The 23,245-nt window shown below is 36.8% G+C and overlaps 1 protein-coding gene across 2 annotated transcripts; it reads left to right on the forward strand.

The window, feature by feature from the left end:
- Nucleotides 1-232: 232 nt before the first annotated feature.
- On the forward strand, nt 233-23,245 carry dync1li2 (dynein, cytoplasmic 1, light intermediate chain 2). 2 transcript variants are annotated; one of them, XM_022665439.2, is made up of 13 exons: nt 233-346; nt 3,159-3,232; nt 4,145-4,261; nt 4,491-4,721; nt 10,964-11,130; nt 14,033-14,126; nt 14,961-15,096; nt 16,384-16,495; nt 16,795-16,854; nt 17,505-17,546; nt 17,702-17,819; nt 18,551-18,673; nt 21,162-23,245. In XM_022665439.2, the coding sequence occupies exons 1-13, from the start codon at nt 258-260 to the stop codon at nt 21,272-21,274; spliced, it is 1,476 nt and encodes a 491-aa protein (XP_022521160.2). In that variant the 5' UTR covers nt 233-257; the 3' UTR covers nt 21,275-23,245. The 2 variants fall into 2 exon arrangements, with proteins under 2 accessions (XP_022521160.2, XP_022521161.1); XM_022665440.2 differs by having other exon boundaries at nt 21,167-23,245.

A 23,245-nucleotide genomic window follows, 5' to 3' on the forward strand; every position in this document is an offset into this window, starting at 1 on the left:
AGAGGAAGTTACAGATAACGTGACAGTACAAAATATAACTAATACAGCATGTAGAATTAATTAGTACTGTATACTTCATAGTACGGTGCGTAAGATAAGGGTAAATTGAAGTTGAGTTAAATTAATACAATGAAATAAAAAAATTAAATACATTTATTCCTTTAATATCCAACATGTTCCCTTAGACCAATCAGAGCGCAGGGTGGGCGGGGCTGTCGGAAAGCGGGCGGGAAAAGCGGCGCGGCTGACGGGGGAAGATGGCGCCCGGAGTGGAGAAGAAGCTGCTGGGAGCCGCGGGAGAACCGATGGAGAACGCCGGAGAGGAGGACGAGGGACAGAACCTGTGGTAAAATACTGCTGAAAAACCATTTAATAGAATTATTGAGGGAGTTTATGTGCAGTGTAGCGGGGATAGGGCGGCGACAGGCCGGGTTTGTGCTGTGTCACTGCGGGCGCTTCCCTTCAGCTTCTGCAGACCCTCAATAAAAACTCCCACAGACTCAGTTATTATTACCCTACATTTACTGTTGTTACTGCATTTCTTACTTGTTATTCTTTTGTATTTATATTCGTATTAATACAGTTTAACTGAGTCATTGTTTAGGGCTGTAGTTTTATTGGCTGCTGTCAGTAAAGTGCTGGATAAACTGGCGTTTTCAGTCCTCAGTGTTGTTAACCTGAGCCGGTGTTCTGCCGAGTTGTGCTATCCTGTCAAACTGTGCTTCCCTATCAAACCTAGTGTATATTTAAACCCAAAAATACCAAAAGAAACACCGTATTTAAAAATGCCGGCTAAAAAATGTCACTGTATGATTTTTTTTTTAAAAGCCTATGTCAATATATCAGGTTACAGTTAAGGGAAACTTGGTAAATAGAACCCGTTTTGTATTGTTTTTCATGGTCTTATAATGAATTGTATTATACTTTTATTATTAACTGCTATTTACACATTTGTTATACATATAATGACAGGGTGCTCCTGTTGTTTAAAGCTCCCAATGAAAACAGAATTACTGTAAAAAAAAAAAAAAGAAAAAAGAAAATACATGAAAACCTAAACTTAAACATGCGGATCCGCGCTTGCAAAACACAGCAAAAATCAGCAAAACACCGGTGTTCGATATTATTGCGCACGATACGATATGACACAGCGCTATTAGCTACGTTACTGATACTGTTTAATAGCTGCTTTTTACGTTATTAAAAACTATGGCAATAAAAGCATAAATAGTTCACTTATAGATAATAACTGAAGGTTGCTGTAGATTTTTGTGCAATACAGGTGTGGAAATATTGTTAATTTTTATATACAGTAACACCATGTCAAATGTTTTTACTTCTTCTCCTTTTTTTTCTTTCTTTTTATAATTTATTATGAACACATGCAGAATTATTCTGTAAAAGTGTTAAACAAATCAAAATATGTTTTATACTTTATCCCATGTATCTTTGAGGACAGATCTGAACACTCTTGGTATTTTAATCTCAGTGTCTTCACAAGGGAGAGTCATCTGGAATAGTTTTCTCAGCATCTTGAAGGAAGGAGTTCCTGGAGATGCTGAACAATAGTTCTGGCTGTGAAGCTCCAACGAATCCCAAATCAATACTGTGGTGCAGTGGATAACACCACTTTCTGCCAGTGAGCAGCTACTACCGCATTGTGTGGGGAGACTGCTGTGCTACAGCATTTACAGACTACACAGAGTACTTGGGAATGTAACTGTCACAGTTACTGTATATGAACACGCTAATAACACCCAGACAACCACATGGGGTACCACAGCAACCACTTGTCAACATCCTTGAAACCTCCCAGCATCTGGCACAGCATAGTGATGATAACTTAGGAACAACATAGGATAAACCACTTAGCAAACTTTACTAACTGCATCAAATAGTAGTCTAGCAACTGTTTGGAAGTGAGAACCTTTAGGAATTTGACTTGTATATTTTTGTCTATGGTGTGTTTATATTTAGGATTTTTTATTCTAACTTTAATATCTAAATAACTGTAGTAATTAAACACACTTTTCATCTTTCTATTCAAAACGGTGTTACATAACTATGCTCTTGTTTTATATTTTTTGTAGCATGAAGCTCTTTTTAAAATGAATAATTTCACAATTACTTTTTACTCACGATTACTAATATTGTCCAAAATCAATAATTACTGTGACAGGCTTATGATTTTTGTTTGTATGAGATATTTAGCACTAGCTTAGCTGTGGCTTCTTTCTTCTGCATAAAATGAAAGATCTAAGATAAAATTGGAATCTGTTGTAGATTGTGTGTGTTCTGTGTAGACGACAGTGACAGACATTTTCTGCATAGCTTCAGATTCATATCTAGTTAATATAAAAACGTTTAAACTGTTAGCAATTTTAATTTATTTTTAAGCTTTTGTTAGTTTTGATTGAGTGTGTCACTCCCACAGGGTCAGTCAGGGTGACTCTTCTTTTATTACTCATTTACTGCAGACTTTTAAAAACTAGTTTTAAAGACTAAAAACTATAAATAATGCATTTTAAACCATGTTACAGCACAGGACGTGAATAATGTAACTCTATTGAGCTCATTTGTTCTGAACTCTACTGCTCTGTGCTGGAAAAAAATGTCTTGCACGCCTGATGTCTATTTGGTTCGGCTTGATATCAATCGACAGGACTTATTTCTCTATCATAATTTCTTTATAGTCTTCTGTTTTTAAATGGAATTTGTGTTTGCAAACCATTCTGCACAGAGAATAAACAGAGCTCAATATATTTTACTACTTAAATTAGTTTTGACCATAATGTAAAAAAAACCCTGAAAATAGTATATATTGTTTTAAACAGTGTAAAAAGGTGTAAAATCTCATGTTTTACTAATGTTTATTTTTAATTATTGTAAGGCCTTTTTGTACAATATTTGCACATACCTTTCATTATTTTTCAAATGATTGCAAATATCTCAATATGCAACACCTTCCATCTCCATATTGATTGGTCTGATTTGTGTGCAGCAACCATTAAGCAAAACTTTACCAACTGCACTGCATAGCAAAGCAGCCTAGCAACTGTTTTGAAGTAAGAACTGTTACCAGCATGAGTATGTAGTGAATATCTGAGGATATTTGCTGTTATTTTTGTTAATCTAACCCTGCGCTCTTACTCTCTCAGGTCTTCAATCCTCAGTGAAGTTTCCACACGATCCAGTTCCAAACTGCCATCGGGGAAGAACATACTGGTGTTCGGTAGGTGTTATTTTATAACCACACCATTAAAGCCTATTGCTTACCACACCCAGTGCTCTAATTCTGCTCTTATTTGTGCTGTAATGAAGTGCCTGAGAGCATGTGTGTGTGCCAGTTTTATACTTCAAAATAATCTAAAATATGTTTTTGTTATTTTTGTGGTTTGTTTTCAATTATTGAGGGGAATTTTTAATTTGCGCAATTAAAATTTGTCTGATTTGTCTTGTCTTGACTTGTATGGCTGATTTTTCAAAAAACTTACGTTAATGGAAATGAAGCTGTTAAATTATCCTGTTTAACATTTTTGAAAAAAACAGTGTAAAACAGCACGAGACTGGTTGAAATTGGGTTTTTATTTATTTATTTATTTATTTATTTTTCAAATTTCCTTTTTCTTTTTTTCCTCTCTTTTCTGTCTTTTTTTTTTTTTTTTTTTTTGGAAAGAGGAACGGGCTCTGAGTGGTCCAGCAAACTAAGGGCCATAATCTAAGTAGGGCTGCAACAAATTACTTTTTTGATATTTGACTAATGTTGGAAAATGAAATCTGTGTCAATCTTGGAGAGACATGTCATCTGCTGGTGTTGATCCACTGTGTTTTTATCATTTCTAGTCAGTGCAGCGGATTTCATTTTCCAGCAGGACTTGGCACACTGCCCACACTGCCAAAAGTACCAATTGGTCTTATTATAATATTCTAAGACACTGAATTTTGGGTTTTCATTGGCTGTAAGCCATAATCAAAAAGAAATAAATGCTCAAAATGGATCACTCTGTGTGTAATACATCTATAGAACGAGTAAAGTAATTTTATATATAAATTATATATAATAAATATTATTAATTATTAATTAATTACAAACAATAATTTGAGGTATGTCAAATCTAAACGATTACTGTGGTTCTGTTTCCAGGTGAGGATGGATCGGGGAAGACGACGCTCATGGCAAAGCTCCAAGGAGCCGAGCACAATAAAAAAGGGAGGGGCCTGGAGTACCTGTACCTGAGTGTCCACGACGAAGACAGAGACGGTGAGCTGTGTGGATAAACCACTCAGAGAAAGCTGTTTTGTTAGTTCTGTTAATCTGGCCTCCCCTGGGTAATGACCATATTGCCCACCCCTAGTGACAGTAATGCATGTGCAGCAATGGGCTAACACTGCAAAATATATGTAGCAGAAACAGTAAGCAGTAAAGCTGTGTTGTGAAGAAGTAGATTTTATCTGATCTGATTTGTATTTCTCTTTCTGACCTCTGGCAGATCTGACGCGCTGTAACGTGTGGATCCTGGACGGAGATCTTTACCATAAAGGCCTGCTGAAGTTCGCCGTCACGGCCGAGACGCTGAAGGACAGCCTGGCCGTGTTCGTAGTGGACATGTCCCGGCCGTGGGGTATAGTAGAGTCTCTGCAGAAGTGGACGAGTGTCCTGCGGGAACACGTGGACAAGCTGAGGATTCCACCTGAGGAAATGAGGGAGATGGAGCAAAGTAGTGAGTTCTCATTTAGCAGTTTTTTTTTTGTGTGTTTTTGTTAGTTTGGTTCTGAACTGATCGATAAACGTAAATGTACCCCTTCAGATTTGAGATAATCCATAAAAATAGTGTGTCGTATTTTTCACACTATAAGGTGCACTATCAATTATGTCTATTTTCTTGTCTATTTTCATACATGAGGCGCATTTTAAGTTGCACTTGTTAGGAACAGGGGTGTCGCCACATTTCCCTTCTAATTTTGCAGGTAGCCCTGTATAGCTAAGCCAAGTTAAGTAAATAAAACTGTAATTCTTAAAAAAGCATATTCAGACAAGTCGGAACAGCACTGGATGTTAATCTACACAGATTTCTCTCTTAAACACTGTTTATTTGGGTGAGTAAAGCACTTCCGTTTATGTACTGTAAGCTTAGATGTCTAGCGCTTAGTGGGTAATGCTAATGCTGATCCAGCAGTGCTAGCCAGGGTTAGCAGCAGACTACAGGCCGAGAATACTTCCCTCTGAACAGCCAAATGGCTAGTGCCTAATAGGTAATGCTAATACTGCTGGAGAACTAATCTGAAACTCCTCTATAAAGCTGTACTTCAGCAGAGTGGCTTTACTGCTTCTTAAGGGGGTAAAATTCATTTATATGGTGCACTGATGATTAATGGGGAAATTTAAGTATTTTAAGTGCACCTTATAGTCTGAAGAATGTGGTATTAAAAAAAAGTAAGATGGGTTTGGTATCTGGTTCGTGCTTTTTTTTTTAATTTGCTACAGGATATGCTAGGCTAACACTGCTAATAGAAAATTAAAAGTTAGTCGTATCGAGTGTCTGATAATTAGGCTGAAACTGAGATTTTCCATTGAAAGGAAAAAAATCTAGGATTAGGCTTCATCGCTGACTGGAAAACTGCCCCATACAGTTTAAGGATCCAGATCATAAGCTATTATTATTAGTGCTGCAAGTTTCACTGTGGTGTTTGTGGATAATCGTTGTTGGCTGTTTTGTGTTAAGTGTGTGTGTGTGGGAGAGAGAGAAAGTTAAAAGAGGAAGCAGCAGTGAGGTGGCAGTGTGTCCGCTGTTTTTTGTTTAAGTTTAATGTGTAATTTAAGAATATTGGACTGTATTTTTAAGTGGTGGTCTGTTGGCTCTGGTAGTTTAGCTTTGTTTTATGGTAACGATGGATAAATATATTTGTAAACTTGCATGGGTGGGACTGGGCACAATACAGAATGGTACAACTAATGCAGCTTTTTATATAAAAAAAAACCTTTGTTGTTGTTAGCTTTAAAATAGTAACGGTACTTTTCTTAAAAAAAAAAAAAAAAGTAGAAAAGTAGGAACGATACAGAACAAAACAGTGAAGTAAAGCATTCAGCTGATGTTTTTGCTTGATTTTATTAAATTGCCATTTTATATAGCTTTCATTTCATTCATATAGCTGCTTCTCTCTCCTGGATTTGAATGCACTATTATTCACTAGCAGCTCTTTTAAAGTGGGACAAAAGGAGAGTTAAGTAACCTTTTCTAATCTATTACATCATCCTTTTTTTTTTTTTTTATTCGTTTTGCCTTTAGCCAGTGAGTTGTGCGGTTTCACTGATTACCACTGCCCACTTTTGAAGCTCCACAGTTGACTAACATGGCGATTCATCGATCACAATTATATCCTTTAGTGCCTTTCCCCACTTGCACCACATTGACCCTCCTCCTCTTGTGGATTTACCAGCAAGCTGATTGGCTCTTTCCTGAAAGGTTTGAATTCATCCATACACAGAGTGTAACATACTTAGCAATAGGGAAAACTCCCAGTCATATTTCAACTAGCAGGTCTCCTCCTCAAGAACTGCTTATAACCGGTTATTATTACAGCACACATATTCATCATCCAGAAAGCATCCTGAAAGAGCTTTTATCCAGTCCTGTGTGCTATTTTATTGGCCCTGATGAACCCTGATTAAACAATTACCGGTGTTCCAGTGTTCAGTACTTGATGTGAAAGAATACTTTTGTAATTACTAAATACATTTAAAATATTTAATTGTATTCAGTGGTTTGCAGTCCCATGTAACTAAAATATTTTAGTATCATTTATTAACAACAACAACATAAATTAATAAAATTAATAAAATACATGTGGTTGTTTAAACCTATAGTGATTCTGCTTTAGACGTTAAGAGGAGGTTAATAAACCCTGCTGAGTGTCCGGCAGTGTGACTCCTCTAACAGGAGGATGTCAGGAGGAGATGATGTCATCACTCAGTCAGTCTGAGAGGTGTGAGTGGTCGAGTGAGGGAGAGAAGGGGGCAGAGAATAGGAAGGGGGCGGAGTCAGAGAAAGGCTCAGGCTGGTATCCAGACTCTGTTACATGCCTGTTGCATCATGGTCTGACATCTGATTCTCAGCGTTCTGCAGGAGACACACACACACACACACACACACACACACACAAACTCTACTTCCTTCAGGACCAGACTGTCCCTCACACCACTCTGTTAGGTAGGGTGTGTTCACGTTCCTGAACTGACTTCAAAATAGAGAAGTAGTAAATACACACACACACACACACACACAAACGTCACATTTGTAGCTGAGAGATGTACTTATCTTGTCTCACTGCAAAGCTTAGTTATGATCTATGAAATACCAAATGCAGAATAAAAACACTTTTTTTTTTTTTTTTTTTTTTTTTAATATAAACTTTTTTTGCCTTTGGAATACATTCCAGTTATTTCAGCAAAGTTTACTTCAGCAGTGCAATTTTAGTCATAATTGTACCTCAGCAGAGCTACCAAATACACATCCAGAGAAAGTCAGTCTGGTAAACAGAAAAGTGCTAAACCTGTTAGATCAGCTAATGTTACTCTCCTAGCCCTGTATCACTCATACCTTTCTCACAGTTTGTGAAAAGATAGTGAGATAAACTGGTAGTGTGATGCTGAACGTTGCATATTCTTGGTTGCCAAATATGAAATGCATCCTTTTCAAAATGTGTATTATAAAGTTTTTTGTTTGTTTTTTTTATTAATACATGATGTATAATTCCAATATTAATATGAACAATATTAACGCTTATTCACAATAATACTACCTCTTTTCTAAGTAAAAAACATTGCGCAGTATTAAGATTTGCAAAAACGATTGAGGTCGTATCCATATATTATAATATATTATTATTATTATTATAATAAGTCAATATTGTAATTATTGTGGAAGACCCAGATTCAAATTTCTGCAGTGCTGCAAAACCAAACAGTGACTAATGAAATACACACTCTGTGCTAATGCTGATAAAACTGTAGCTCATCAGCATCAGAAAGCTGATATTAGTGAAAGTCTGAATGTGATCCATATCCAGAACAGTCTGTCAGCAGAACTGTACCACTGTCTGAGTGTGAAACCCTTCCTGTCATCGACTTTGACCAACTTTCACTTTATCCAAACACGGGCGTGGCTCTACAGTGGACTCAGGTACACTGTTCACTCAACATTCCCAAAACACACACCTTTAATACATAAAACAACATGCGTCCTGCGTGTGTAGATGTTCTTCACACTGATTGGTTTGTAGAAGGGCGTGTTGGAAGTCAGTGGCGATATATTGTCAGTTCAGAGAGTTGCTTTTCCAGGTGTTGTGCTGAAATTTGCTTTCATGCTGTAATCCAACTCCCTTTGAGTGCAAAGTGCATCCGGCAGCAAAACGAGTGTAGAACAGATTCCTTTTAATTTACTTATTTTTGACCATTTTTAAGCCATTTTTCTCCACAATTTATCTAGGTTTGTCCTCAGCTGTATATCCCCATCACTAGCACATGTGTAGTCGGACTCCGCCTCTTTTTGAACTGCTGATGCAGCATTGCAGAGTATCATCACAGCGCTGGCGACTCGGTTCTAATACATCAGCTCACAGATGCAGCCTTGTGCTGATCCACATCACCCTAGGAGTGAGGATGGGAAAGAGCACCATCTACTGTACTGTACCCACCCAGAGAGAGAGCAAAGCCAATTGTGCTCTCGAAGGGCTCTGGCAGTTGATGAAAAGCTGCATGACGCGGGATTCGAACCAGCGATCTTCTGATCATAGTGGCAGCACTTAAGACCACTCGGCGCCCCTCAAGTTTTATCTTTTTTTTAAATATAATTTCTGTTTATAAATAAGGGTTAATCTACAGTTACAGTAGATACAGAACAACACCTCTTCTTTCTTAACATCGTCTTTAATTGTTTAATAGGTGTCAGAAAAAGTCAGAACAGTCTAAAAAAAAAAGTGTGTTCACACTGAAGATAAACTGTTTTGATATAAATTTACAGGAAATTTAGTGTATGCTTTTTTCCAAACAACATTTTGGATCAACATCCACATAAAAGAATTAAACAGGAGAGTCTGATTTCGGCAAAAATCTCCCAGGCCGCTTCATGTGATTAAGAGCATTAAATAACAGCATTATTAGTGTTCTGGACACTTTTGTTTTGCCCTCTGGAGCAGTTCTCTCTGAACTGTAGCTCTTGTGTTCTCTTAAAGAGCATCATTATCTTCTCAGTCAGTAAATAAAAATATGTTTTGCTTCAGTGTGAGCTAAATCTGTACTTCCCCAGCTCCTCTGATGTTCTTTTCTCACTTCTTCCCCCATGGATGTCCTGTTGTTTTATTACAGTCTGTCAGAATGTGGATCGATGTGGATCATATGAACTTTATGTTTAATGTTAAAATAAGTGTTCATTATTTTTATGATATGGATTGCGCCAAACAATTTGGCACCTGAAATTACTTGGCAAAGTTTTTTTTCATTGGTATTTAGTCTGTTTAAGCCAAAACATTTTCCATAATAAGGTAATACTTTAGAAAAATTATTTTATATAATAGTCTTTTCTCTATTTATTTTGAAAGAATTTTCTCAGACTGCTTCTACCATATGGTTTTTAGCTTTTTGCACCACTGTGTTGTGGCTGTGGTGCTGGTGGGATGGGTTGGGGGGTGGGTGGGGGTTTGTATTTCCGTGGCTTTTCTGGGTCATCTGGAGCTGCATTCCTCCACTGCGTTCCTTCCTCAGGAAGTCCCTCCTTTTCAGTTCTGTATGGAACCGTCTACCAAAGAACAAGAAATATCAATCAAAAGAACCAATTAAACATCCACATGGTTTTTTTTTTATGCATTTGGGACTTCTTGGTTCTGGTTTTTTATTTATTTATTTATTTATTTTTACAGTGAAGAGAGTTGTGCTGTCACAATTACGTTATTAAATTCTCCTACAAAATATAAACATAACCTCAATAATATCTGATGACTTCAATATTACCTGTTGTGTTATTATTAAGCCAGATGAGGCCATGAATGTAAAAAAGCTCCCTTACTTGGTTTAAAGACGCTGGACTTTTAATTATATTAAACATTTAGACATTATATTTAGAAAAGTTTATTGCTCTTCAAAAGTAATGTTTATATGTATATGTAAAAAATATACAGCTCTGAAAGAAAAAAAATAAGAGAGCACTTAAAAATTATTTTCTTTGATTTTAGCAAATTAAAAACCTCTGGAATATAATCAAGAGGAAGATGGATGATCACAAGCCATCAAACCAAACCAAACTGCTTGATTTTTTGCACCAGGAGTAAAGCAGCATAAATTTATCCAAAAGCAGTGTGTAAGACTGGTGGAGGAGAACATGATGCCAAGATGCATGAAGAAAACTGAATAAAAACCAGGATTATTCCACCAAATATTGATACCACCATTTTGTTTTGCATTATTTGAGGTCTGAAAGCTCAATCTTTTTTTTTTGTTGTTATTTCAGCAATTTTTGTATTTTTGGCAAATAAATGCTCTAAATAACTATTTTTTTTATTTGGAGTTTGGGAGAAATGTTGTCGTAGTTTATATAATTAATCAACAATGTTCATTTTACTCAAACATAAACCTATAAATAGCAAAATCAAAAAATTCAGAAACTGAAGTGGTCTCTTAGTTTTTTCCAGTTCTGTATATATATATATATATATATATATATATATATATATATATATATATATATATATATATATATATATATATATATATATAAATTGTAAGTTTCATAAAATAATTGTCAATAGTATCGCCTATCATAATTATGTCTATTTATTGTCTAATTAGGTGTCTAATTACTAAATTAGTTTATCTTGACAGGTCTAGCAGAAAAGTGTGTTTAGAGGTTTCTGTGTTTGTCTTATTGCTGTTTTAAACTCTAACCGCTGTGTTTCTCCTGTGTTCTTAAAGTGGTGAAGGCCTTCCAGGAGTACGCAGAGCCGGAGGACGCGACGCCCGCTTCACCGCAGAGACGAGTCCCTCCGGCTGGGGGAGAGGATGAGGGGGTCCTGCTGCCCCTCGGAGAAAACGTCCTCACGCACAACCTCGGCATTCCTGTACTCATAGTTTGCACAAAGGTACGACCGCTTCAGTTACCTGGTCAGATTACACACGAGACACACTACTGGGTTCTTTTTGTAATTCAGATTCAGATGTAATTCACATCAATTATTTTGTCCACTCTTTCAGTTCGGGGATCTTGGTACTCTTCCAATGACACAATATTATCCGTGCGGCTGTAATTAATCCAACTGTTGTTAAATTAAGCATTTTTTGGGGCATTCCTGTATCATATAAAAAAGAAACCAGTCTTTGTATGGCATTTTCAACCTAAATCATCGTCAACAATACCCATCCTCAAAAGTCTGGATGGGGTCCAATATTACCTATGCAAGATCTTGTACTTAATAGATTTTCCTTTAACCTCTCTGACTCTGTGTACACTAGACAGAATTCCCAATCGTGCATTAACGTCAATAGAGCAACCCAAGTCTTTCTACATTGCTGGGTTCTGAATATGTGAATAAATTCCTGCTGTGGAGGAATATTAATATACAGGGATATTGATGCTGCACTTAAAAAGAAGTGTGTGATTGCAATGCTGTTCGGAAATAAGTAGAATGGTTGCAAGAAACAACAAATAATTAAAAATTTAGACTAATAATGGAAATATTATTCTACTACATACAGTAGAACAGTGTAACACAGCATTACTGACTTCTCTGCATGTAGTTGTTGAGATTCCTAATGGTGTCCTGCAATAGGTAATCTCATGCAGCGTCAGTATTTTCACACAGCTCCTGCTGATTTTGAAGTAGGGAGTGTTAGAAGTGTTGAAAGAGCGTCCAGTTAAAGCATCACACCACACATTTTCAGTCAGAGGTTGAAGGTCTAGAAATGTGATGGCCAAGGCAGAGCATCTCTGTCTTAAGATGGCTGCAGTGTGTGGATGAGCAGTGTCCTGATGGAATGGAGCACTATAATGGGCAGTGAGGTGTGTTTATGATGACGCTGAATTTATGTTTCACAGAATTTATTCAGTGCTTTTTGTTGTATATTGGAATTTTGTTCTTGTTGTTTGTGCTAATAGTAACATTTTAATATTTGGTATTATGCACACTATAGGTTTGTAAGAAGTGAATATATGGTCCCGTCTCCGGTTAATTCTGATCTGTAGGCTGTAGAGTGTGTGTGTCTCCTGCAGTCTCTCAGCTGATGAAAGGCTCTGTTCATGCAGTGTGTTTAGCCCTGCAGTAATGGAGCTGCAGACCCTCACATGCTCTCTGAGATACAATACACACACACACACACACACACACACACATACACACTGTGGTCCTGTAGCCCTGCCCCACGGCCTGGTGGTACCGAACCCTCCCAGATTAACACATCAAAACCTTCCCCTCTCTCCACTTACTGCTGTGCTTCAAGAATGACTTACTTTATTATTATTATTACATAAGAAATATTAAATAGCACAGCACTGAAGACTCATGGCCGTAAACAAGCAATAAAACAAACAACCTTATGTAGAGTAAATCTCAGTAGATAAACATTTGCTTCGGTCAGAAACCTGAAATGCAAGGTTGGTTATGTTTGCACTGTGTTTAATATAAAAGCTATGTGATTGGATTGAAGGGGGCTTGCACATCACTTTAACTGTTAGTGCTGTTGGTTTACAAATGTAAAATAATGTAAAAAAAAAAAAAAAATAAATGTAGGAGCTGAAATTTTTTATCGTAATTGAAAATTATATATTTAATGTAGTAATTAGTAATTTATCACCCTTCTATTTTCTCCTTAAATTTTTGCCCAGCCCTTATTGATACTGAATTATTGTACAGCACTAGCTTGCACTAACTCAGTTCTGCATGGAAAGTGTTTGTCCTTTCCCCAAGTGCGATTCTCACCAAAATATTCATATTTCAGCTGACCTGCATATCTGAGCAGGCATGTACTGCTGCTCCCAAAGAGCTGGAGGGGCTAAGCTGCTCTCCCCGAAACAGGCTGCTTTTTGCAGCCCAAGCCAAACTTCTGATGCCTTAAAGGGGCACTAAACACCCTGATTTTAGCTGATAGATCCTCTGCTCAAATTTAAAAAAGGCTAAAAAAAACAAAAAACAAAACAAAAAAAAAAAACAGGATCAGTAGACTGGGAGACACTGAGTGATGTATGGTTTTAGGGGTGGGGCGGAAGGGATAGCTGATTGGCTGAGCTGCAGCAGCAGTAGTGTGCCTCTGATAGTGGTGAGACGCAGATGATTGGACGTCAGCAGGAGGGCAGTAATATTGATTGATTGTTTTGCATAATGTGATTTGTCACGGACACATCATCCATGCCTATAGCACAGTTGAACCTGCAGAGTCGGAAATTACCACAATAAAAATGTTTTTAAAGGTTAGGAAAATGTAATAAAATTTCTAAGGAACTGTTTTATTGAATTGAACTGAATTATTAAAAAAATATGGTTTAGGACTTAGTGGCTTTTTAAGGGAACAATATTTAGGATTAAATGTCATTTCTTAGGTATATACACATTATTGCACTTGACCTGGTTTTCCAAAAAAAAAAAAAACTGCCCAAAAGTATTAATATCAACTTAACCGGTCGAACGATTATCACACTAAACACTCTCTCACTCGACGGTTTCAGTATGATCACTCTAAGGGTGATTTTTGACAAAAAAAAAAAAAAAAAAAAAAAAAAAAACCCGGTCCGGATCACTCCTCAGCCTGCAGCCGTGTTTAGCCCCGCCCGCTCTGTATAATATGAGTGGAGTCTCATGTTCGCTGCAGTTTTGGGGGTAAAGGCGGAGCCAAGTGTAAAACCTGTTCTGTTTTAATGGTTTTCTGTTTCTCATGAGAGAACAGCTGACTGTCCTGACCTAAAATATTCACCCTCTGTCTCTCTCTTTTCTTTTTTTTTTTTTCTTTTTTTTTTTTGGTTTGGTTATTAATATTTTATTTTTTTTATTGCAGTGTGATGCAGTCACTGTGTTGGAGAAGGATCACGACTACAAAGAGGAGCATTTTGACTTCATACAGTCCCACATCAGGCGATTCTGCCTACAGTGTATCCTTTCATCTGACTGAAAGCCCTAAACAACCCTCCCAGGGTTTATTTTAATAGTTGTTTTTTTTAATATATTTATTATTATTTTTTTTTGCATTCACATATACAGCTCTGGAAGAAAAATAATAGCGCACTTAAAAATTATACCTTTCTTTAATTTTGATTTTACATGAACTGAAAACCTCTGCTTTTGGATAACTTGATGCCTCTCTTGGTGCCAAAATTGATTATATTCCAGTGTGTAAGACTGGTGGAGGAGAACATGATGGCAAGTTGCATGAAAAAAAAACTGTGATTAAAAACCAGGGTTTTTCCACCAAATATTGATTTCTGAACTCTTAAAACTTTATGAATATGAACTTGTTTTCTTTGCATTATTTGAGGGCTGAAAGCTCTGCATCTTTTTTTTTTTATTTAAAAAAATTCTCATTTTCTGCAGATAAATGCTCTAAATGACAATATTTTTATTTGGAAGAAATGTTGTCTGTAGTTTATAGAATAAAACAACAATGTTCATTTTACTCAAACATAAACCTATAACTAGCAAAATCAGAGAAACTGATTCAGATACTGTTCCTTACTACTGTCACTTAATGCGCTTTATAGTGCGAAAAATACAGTGCATGCAGTTTCATTTTGCTAATTTTCAAATTATTTTACTATTAAATATCCACTGTAATCACAATTAACCACGTCTTTTATTTTTTTATCGCAAAATATTGTGATTTAATTAGGTCTTTTTATTTATTTGATTGACCCCACAAACTTTTTCTTCTTCTTTAAATTATTGTTTGTCAGTCTTGGTCTGTATGTGCCTTAACACCTGTCCTGCAGATGGCGCTGCCTTGATTTACACTTCTGTAAAAGAGGAGAAGAACCTGGACCTCCTGTATAAATACATGGTGCACAAAATGTACGACTTCCAGTTCACCACGCCTGCCTTAGTGGTGGAGAAGGACGCCGTGTTCATGTAAGATAACCTGACACACTTTAGCACCTGCTTCCCACTGGCCACTTTATTAGAAACCCCTATTTTACAGCTCTACTTTACAGACATGCCAGACTGTGCTATCTTATGAGTGAAGTTGATTTCATGGCAAGGCCAGGTGAATTATGGGAGTTGGAGTGAGGTTTGGTAGTGGGTACCGATGGATGGGAGGTTCCATATCTAAAGTTCTGAGGGTATTTAGCAATTTTTAATCCACAGTGTTGCGTATGGGCTTGGAATACATCACACCAGGCATTATCACCCACAGTGGACAGCGCAGTGGATGGTAATGATTGACTGTAAAACGATGTATGGTGTCTGTGTAAAGGTGAAGAGTTACAGGCTGTTTGTTTTTTATACAGATCAGTGTCTCTGTTTGCTGGAATAACAGAATACTCAATCTGTGTACACATAATAAAATAGACTACACACCCTTCAAATATTTACATACACACACACACCGAACTACAAACCACGTCAGTGTACAACTATGACCGTACAGAAGACCTCAAACTAAACACAGGGCACCAAACAAAAATGTGTCTAAACAGCTACAGTAAATAAGCACTGCCTGGATACAATATGTAAAGATTTTGTAAATGGCATTTATAATTTAAAGCAATATTAATTTTTTAATACAAAACGGTACTGTGATTATTCTGATAACTGTGATTATTTTACATTATGTAATTTTAGCTAGTAACTAGTGCATCTCAAAAAAATAGAATATCATTAAAAAAGGTACTACATTTCAGTAATTCAGTTCTAAATGTGAAACTCATAATATAGATGTATTAAACACATTGTGATATATTTTAAGCGTTTATTTATTTTATTGTTGATGATTAAGGATTACAGCCAATGAAAACCCAAAAATCAGTGTCTCAGAAAAATATTAAATAAGACCAATTGTCACATTTGTCAGTGTGGGCAGTGTGCCGAGTCCTGCTGGAAAATGAAATCCGCATCTTCATAAAAGTTGTCAGTAGCAGAGGGAAGCATGAAGTGCTGTAAGATTTTGCAGGAAAACAAAACTGCACTGACTTTAGACTTGATAATAAAACACAGTGGATCAACACCAGCAGATGACAGACATATCTCTCCAAACCATCACTGATCATCAGTAAATTTTACATTTCATTTGAAAATCAAGGAACCAGAGTCTGTGTAAACTGAACTGAATTACTGAAATTAAGTAACTTTTCAGATTTTTTGAGATGCGCTAGTACAGTATGTTAGTGTGCATTCATCTCTGAAATCTGTGTGCAGTCCAGCTGGATGGGATAACGAGAAGAAAATTGCCATTCTGCACGAAAACTTTACAACAGTGCGACCTGAAGATCCCTTTGAGGAGTTCATCATGAAGCCCCCAGTACGAAAGGTACGGCAGCAGCAGAATCATCCTAATCTTCTTTAACCTTGTTTAATCATAGTTAAAGTGGTTGTGATTACTCATAACTTAATATAACTAAAAACATTCATTTGTGCTGTCAGTTGAGCACTTAAATTTGTGTAGGTCAGTATTGCTGCGAAAACATTTAGTTGCATTAATAATTGTTGAATTGATAGGCTGTTAACATTTCGTTTATGAAACTTTTTTGTTTTTGATCTTTTAAAATCTTTTTTTTTTTTTTTTTTTTTATCATTTTGCTAATCCTGAAATTTGTGTTTGGTCTCCAGCTGGTGCACGATAAAGAAATAAATGCTGAAGATGAGCAGGTCTTCCTCATGAAGCAGCAGGTCTGTTCCCACTTTTTATTTAGTTTTATTTAAAATTGTGATTTTCTTTTTATAGTAAACTTACTTTGAATATATATTTTGTACATTTCATTAGTGTTTTATGTATTTAATATTTACACTTTTTATTCTGTTTTCAAGCCCACTTAACCAGTTATTAATTTTTACATGATCATTTTAGCTTTCTTTTTGTTAAAGCCATTGGGTTGTTTGTAAATGTATTGACTTTAGTGACATCATAAAGTACTGAATGGTTATGGCTTCCCTTGGGGTGTGCCATATCGTACTATATGTAGTAATACCACAACATTTTTTAACAAGATAAAAAAAATCCATATTGTGATAATATTAGTGATATTCATGAAAGCAATCTGTATTGTTTGTTTTTCTATTTACAGTATTTAATTGTTTGTTTGCAGTTTATATGCAGCACTAAATATTCTGTATTTAATTTTGTAGCAGATTTTTCTTACTTTTTTATTTTGCTACACTTTTAGCTTATACAAAATCAGAGTCTTGAAAAGTTAATGTTTTAAAACATACAAATGTTAATAGATTTTTTTTGTCTACCTTATATATCTATAATTTTTATATGATTTTATTTAAGGACACATTGATCTTACTATTTTTTATTTATTTATTTTTGTTTACAGTCTTTGTTGTCCAAGCAGCCAGCCACCCCAACAAGAGGAACAGTAAGTACGAATATAAATGTAATCAAATAATTACATGTTAAAAATTAATTGTGAATTAAAATTCAGCAGTGCTTGATTCAAAAACAGACTGCTTATTAAACTACTTTTATCTCTGACCCGTGTGTGTGTGTGTGTGTGTGTGTGTGTGTGTGTAGGAGTCTCCAGCACGGACTGCTTCCGGATCTCCTCGACCCACGGGCCGCGCCGGACCCACAAACGTGGCGAGTGTGTCGCCCATGACGGCCGTGAAGAAACCCGACCCCAACATGAAGGGTAAGCCCTGCAACTCTAGAGAGATTCATTCTTAATTCTTTTAATATTAAATCAGCTATTAAAAGATCACTGTTCATTACCTTTATATTACCCAGAAGTTTCAAGCCCATGTATCAGACACTTTTGACTTTATTTTATTAAATAATTTTACTGTTAGTTCTACACATGTAGATATTAGATCCTAAATGATAAATTAGGAGTAAGGAAATGAAATAGTATATCGTTAATAGAATTAAATTTATTAATTATCACTTTATTATAATTTCAGTATAATAACTGCCATCTTGAGGAGGGGATGGGTTTATTCATGCACGTCTTGGTTAGCCCTGCCCTGACAACAATACCTACATTATCTATATACCTACAACTTGTATAGTTCCTAAACATAATTTACCTCAGCAGAGCTATTTTAATCATACATTTACCTCAGCAGAGCTATTCTACTCAGATATCTACCTCAGCAGAGAGATTCTAGTCATACATTTACCTCAGCAGAGCTATTCTAGTCAGATATTTGCCACAGCAGAGCTATTCTAGTCAGAGATTTACCTCAGCAGAGCTATTCTAATCATACTTTTATCTCAGCAGAGCTATTCTAATCAGACATTCACCTCAGTGTTACTGTAACTTGAACATGTAAATTTCAGTAAAGAAACAAATGCGAAGGCTAATGTAGGTTAACTAATGCCAAATGTACTGTACTGTAAAATGTAATGAACTGTTTCTTTTAGGCGCGGCCGCAAATGAAGGGGTCTTGGCCAATTTCTTTAACAGTCTGCTGAGTAAAAAGACGGGCGCTCCAGGGAGCCCTGGGGCCGCAGGGGCCGCGGTGCAGGGGTCCGCAAAGAAAACAGGTAAATACGGCGTTAACCATCTCTAACCCACACAGACTATGTGCACCATCATTACCTGTAAAAACAGTGTTATGTGGAGGTTTACCTGTACAGCCGGAGGATACACCACGAAGAACGAGTGAAGAGGTGCTGATAACCGGTGACGTCTCGTCCTCCTCGTTCATTTAACCCTTAAATTATCTGACCTGCCTTTCAGATCAATCACTGCTTATTCATTGTATGTTTATTATATGCATGAATTAACCCATCAGATCTGCACCCATAAACATGTGGACAAGCTTTACAGAACGTTTTCAATCAACATCAAACCTAGGAGCTACAGTTTCTCATTAGTGTGAATATATTGTAATAACTCTAATGCTATGTAGTGATAGAAATGTACTGTATTTTCGCACTGTAAGGCGCACCTAAAATCCTTTAATTTTTCCAAAAATCTTCAGTGCAGCTTATAAACCGCTGCGCTTTATGTATAAACTTTACCAGTCAGGTATTAAGGAGCAGTAAAACCACTCTGCTGAAGTACAGCATTATACAGTAGTTTAAGTGAAGTTTCTCCAGCACTAAGGCTGGAGCAGTATTAGCATTAGCAGCTAATCGCTGTTTCCCATTCAGAGGTGAGTATTATCGGCCTGTAGCCTGCTGCTAACCCCGGCTAGCACTGCTGGAGCAGCATTAACATTAGTCGCTAATCATGCTAGCTAACAAGCTACGCGTGATGAAACGCTAGCTAATATTGCCCTGGCTTACCGGAACACTCAAGGTTCCTCAGTGTAGTGCTGTCGATCAGCATTAGCCGTTAATGCTAATGTGAATTTCTGGAAATCTAAGCTTACTGTAAATAAATGGAAGCGCTTTACTCACCCAAATAAACAGTATTTAGGAGAGAAATCTGTGTAGATTAACATCCAGCACTTGTTTAACTTTAAAAGAAAATCTTTTTTTATTGCAGTTTTGTTTACTTAGCTTTGCTTTACTTAGCTTATTTAGCTATGTCCCCACCTTTTAGCGGCGAGATCTGCTGAATTAGAAGTTCTTTATAGTGTCTCTTAAAATGCGCCTTATAGTGCGAAAAATGCAGTATCTAGAATGCGATTTTGACAGTGTTCTGTAAAGCTTATCCTTTTGTGGGCGGAGCCTCTGGAAAAGTCAGTGTTTGTAGTCGTGCTCCATTCACACATGCTCTCACCAGCGTGCTGATGTCATGGCCTCGGCGACTAAACCCCTCCCTGCAGAATGAGGAGGAAGTGCATGCAGCTGCTACTTCCTCCCTCGCCGGCTTCATGATTAGTTTTGCATGTGTTCGGCTGCCGTCATGTTTTTGCCATCACAGCATTCCAGCACTGAAACTCATCCCAGATCCATCAAACTTCTCCCAGTCCTCAAAGCCAGTACAGAAACACACTCACCAACACAACCGGTTCTCAGACCTGTACCTCTACTTAAGGTAGAACATCAGACTAAAGATAAAGAGAGATACTTCATGTAGGACTGTCACAATAATAAATTCTTTTGGACAATGTATTTTGCTAGAAATAACTGCAGTGGATTACCCATTAAATATTATAGAAAACAAATAGGATATTGAATATTTAAAAAATCTTAATGTTTAAATTATTCAGTAAAGGTTTAAATGTTTATACCAGTAAAGCATAGTACATTTACCTCAGCAGCCTTATTCTAGTCAAACATTTATCTTTCTAGTCATCTAGTTATCTATTCTAGTCATAAATGTGCCTGAGCAGTGCTATTCTAATCATAAATATACCTTAGTAATCCTGTTCTAGTCATACATTTACCTCAGCAGAGCTATTCTAGTCCTAAATGTACCTCATAAAACCTATTCCAGTCAAACATTTACCTCAGCAGAGCTATTCTAATTATGCATTTACCTCAGCAGTCCTATTGTAGTCATAAATGTTCCTCAGCTGTGCTATTCTAATAATTTATTTACAACAACAGAGCTATCCATGCTTTATTAATAATAATGACGTTACACATGTATTTTTACAAAAATATTCAGATATTGAAATTTGAATAAAGTCAATATTTAATTTCCAGGTTAAGTTAAATTAAAATCCAAAATAGTAACTGTGTATAATGAAGATTTAAACATTTGTTTACACAACAGTTACATTGATATCTAGAAGGAACTTATAGTACCTGTAATGTCCAGAATAAAGTTCTAGTAACATTAAATATCCAAAATAGTAACATTTATTGTCTAGAAGGAAGTTCCAGTAAAAGTATTTGGAAAAAAAAAAACTAGCAATGTGAAGTTCCCAATAAGTGTTTTTTTTTTCTCCTTCTTTCTTTCTTATTTTTATGAAGAAATTTAAAATTCCCTATTAGAAAAAAATAAACTTAAGGTGAAGGGGTATGTGATGAGTGGGTGTGTTCTGTACTCAGCAGTGAGCATTAGCGTTAGCATTACTGCTGCGTAGACGCTACAGGAGATTACTCTGTTCTCTCTCTCTCTCTTTTCTCTAAGGGCAGAAGCCGGCTTTGACTGACGTCCAGGCAGAACTGGACCGAATGACGCAGAAACCGGACTCCACGCTAAAGGCCAACAGCAGCCCCCCCGCCCCCGAGAACGAGGCGTGAGCTCCAGCACGGTCCACCGAAACACTCTGAACAGAACCTGCGTTTAGAACTTACCGGAAAGAGACGAAACCGTAACGACCAAACCCCTCCTCTGCGCTAGTGCTGCCCTCTGCTGGCGCTTCGCTATGCTGAGCGGCGCGACGGGATGCCATCGGATGCGTGAGGGGGGCGAGAGAGAGATTGAGAGAGAGAGAGCGAGAGAAAGTGTGTGTGTGTGAGAGATTCAAATACTATTTTTCATTTCCAAACTTTTTGTGGTAAAATTTTTGGGGCGAGGCAGGATTGAGTGGTGTGTACACACATTTATATGGGTGACCTCCAAAAGTGTGTGTGCGCATATATATATATATATGTATGTATGTATGTATGTATGTGCGTGTATGTATGTATGTGTGTTGCTTTGCAAGGGGAAAACACACTCTCTTCATCTTCCCAGAAAAAAAAATACTGAGACATACTGAGCTGCTGTTTCTCGTTCTGCTTTACCTGATTGAGGATCTCCGAGGCTGCAGGTGGCGCCACTTAAAACTATAATAATAATAAAAAAAACTTAAAAAAAAAAAAATGAGGCTAAATATATATTCAGTACAAATTGAAATACTGGCAGGAAGTATGTAGTCTGTAAAAACGTAGATATCTTACTGATGTATTTATATATAAAAAGCTTCGAAGCTTCAGCATTTTTTCACATTCATTTTCATTCATCAGATGTTTAGCTTCTTCGCTAACGCGCTAATAACGCAGCTGACGTCTCATGACACTAATCAGTTAAACCCGCTGGCCTTTAAAGTGCAGAGGAGACGGGCGCTCGCTCGCTCGCCGCCTCGGCGCTCTGCTTATTCTGTAAATATGCACAAAGATTAGCTCTCGGAGCTGTGGTTCAGTTTTTTTGTATAAAAGTCGATTATTTTAACAAATTATGAAGAAATGTTTCGGATTAGAGGAACGTGTCGGCGGGAGCGCAGAGAATTTTTACGCTTTTCTTGGCTGTGGATGTTTTTGGGAGAAACTGGGCAGTGCAGCATTTTTGCTAAAATTGAAAGAAGAAAAAATTACTGAAAACTCCCAAGTGCCTGGCAGCGCCACCGTGTCTCCGAAAGAGGAATTGCACTGTAGCACCAACGGTCTAAGGTTTCTCTTTTCTTTTTTTTTTTCTTTTTTTTTCTTTTTTTTTTTTTGGTCCATCTAAATATTTATTTTTTCTTTGCTTTCTACTTTTATTGTTTGTGCTATAGTATTTTTTCACCAAGCTTTGAGTAAATTTTGTTTTTTTTTTGTACTGCTGCTTTGATATTTTGCTTTTTGTCTTTTTACCAGTTTTTTTTCCTGATTCTCTACCCAAACAACTGTTGCTATTGCTTATTTCTGCGCACATATGCCTGAAGTTTATTCTTAACACAAGCTTAGACCACTAAAGTTCCCCAAAATTATTATTATGATTATCATTAGTAGTAGTATTATAATTTTTTATTGTTAAAGTAAAGCTTGCACTGTACTGGTTAGTAAAGCGTGAGCCCATAATGCGAGCTGTCTGTAAAACAAAAACAGAAAAAAAAACACATTCCTGATCTGTCCTCAGTGAACCTGCTTAGAGTGAAAAGTGTAGAGTAACGTCCTCCTGCAGGTGAAATATGTAAAATGCTTTATTCGGCCCGCCGCAGTGCCCAGCGCCCGTCTGCCTTCAGCGTAGCTGCCCCTGTGTCTGCCTGTGCCAGCGTTTGTGCTCATAGAGAAATCCTGTCTGATACTGTATCATATATAATGACCTGTACATTTGGGACGATTATTTTGTGAGTTAGCAGATCAAAATTAGATTCAGCTGAAAATCTGACTTAATCCTGTGGGTTTTGTTTATTTTTGTTGGTTTTGTTGATTTAGCCTGTTGAAGAATGGTGTAAAGAGCGATGCTAGAGCAGCGCCCAGACCGCGGCGGCTGCGTCCCAATACGAAAAGGAATTTGTTTGTTGAGAA

Source organism: Astyanax mexicanus, chromosome 23 (genome assembly GCF_023375975.1).
Source record: "Astyanax mexicanus isolate ESR-SI-001 chromosome 23, AstMex3_surface, whole genome shotgun sequence".
NCBI classification, from domain to species: domain Eukaryota; kingdom Metazoa; phylum Chordata; class Actinopteri; order Characiformes; family Acestrorhamphidae; genus Astyanax; species Astyanax mexicanus.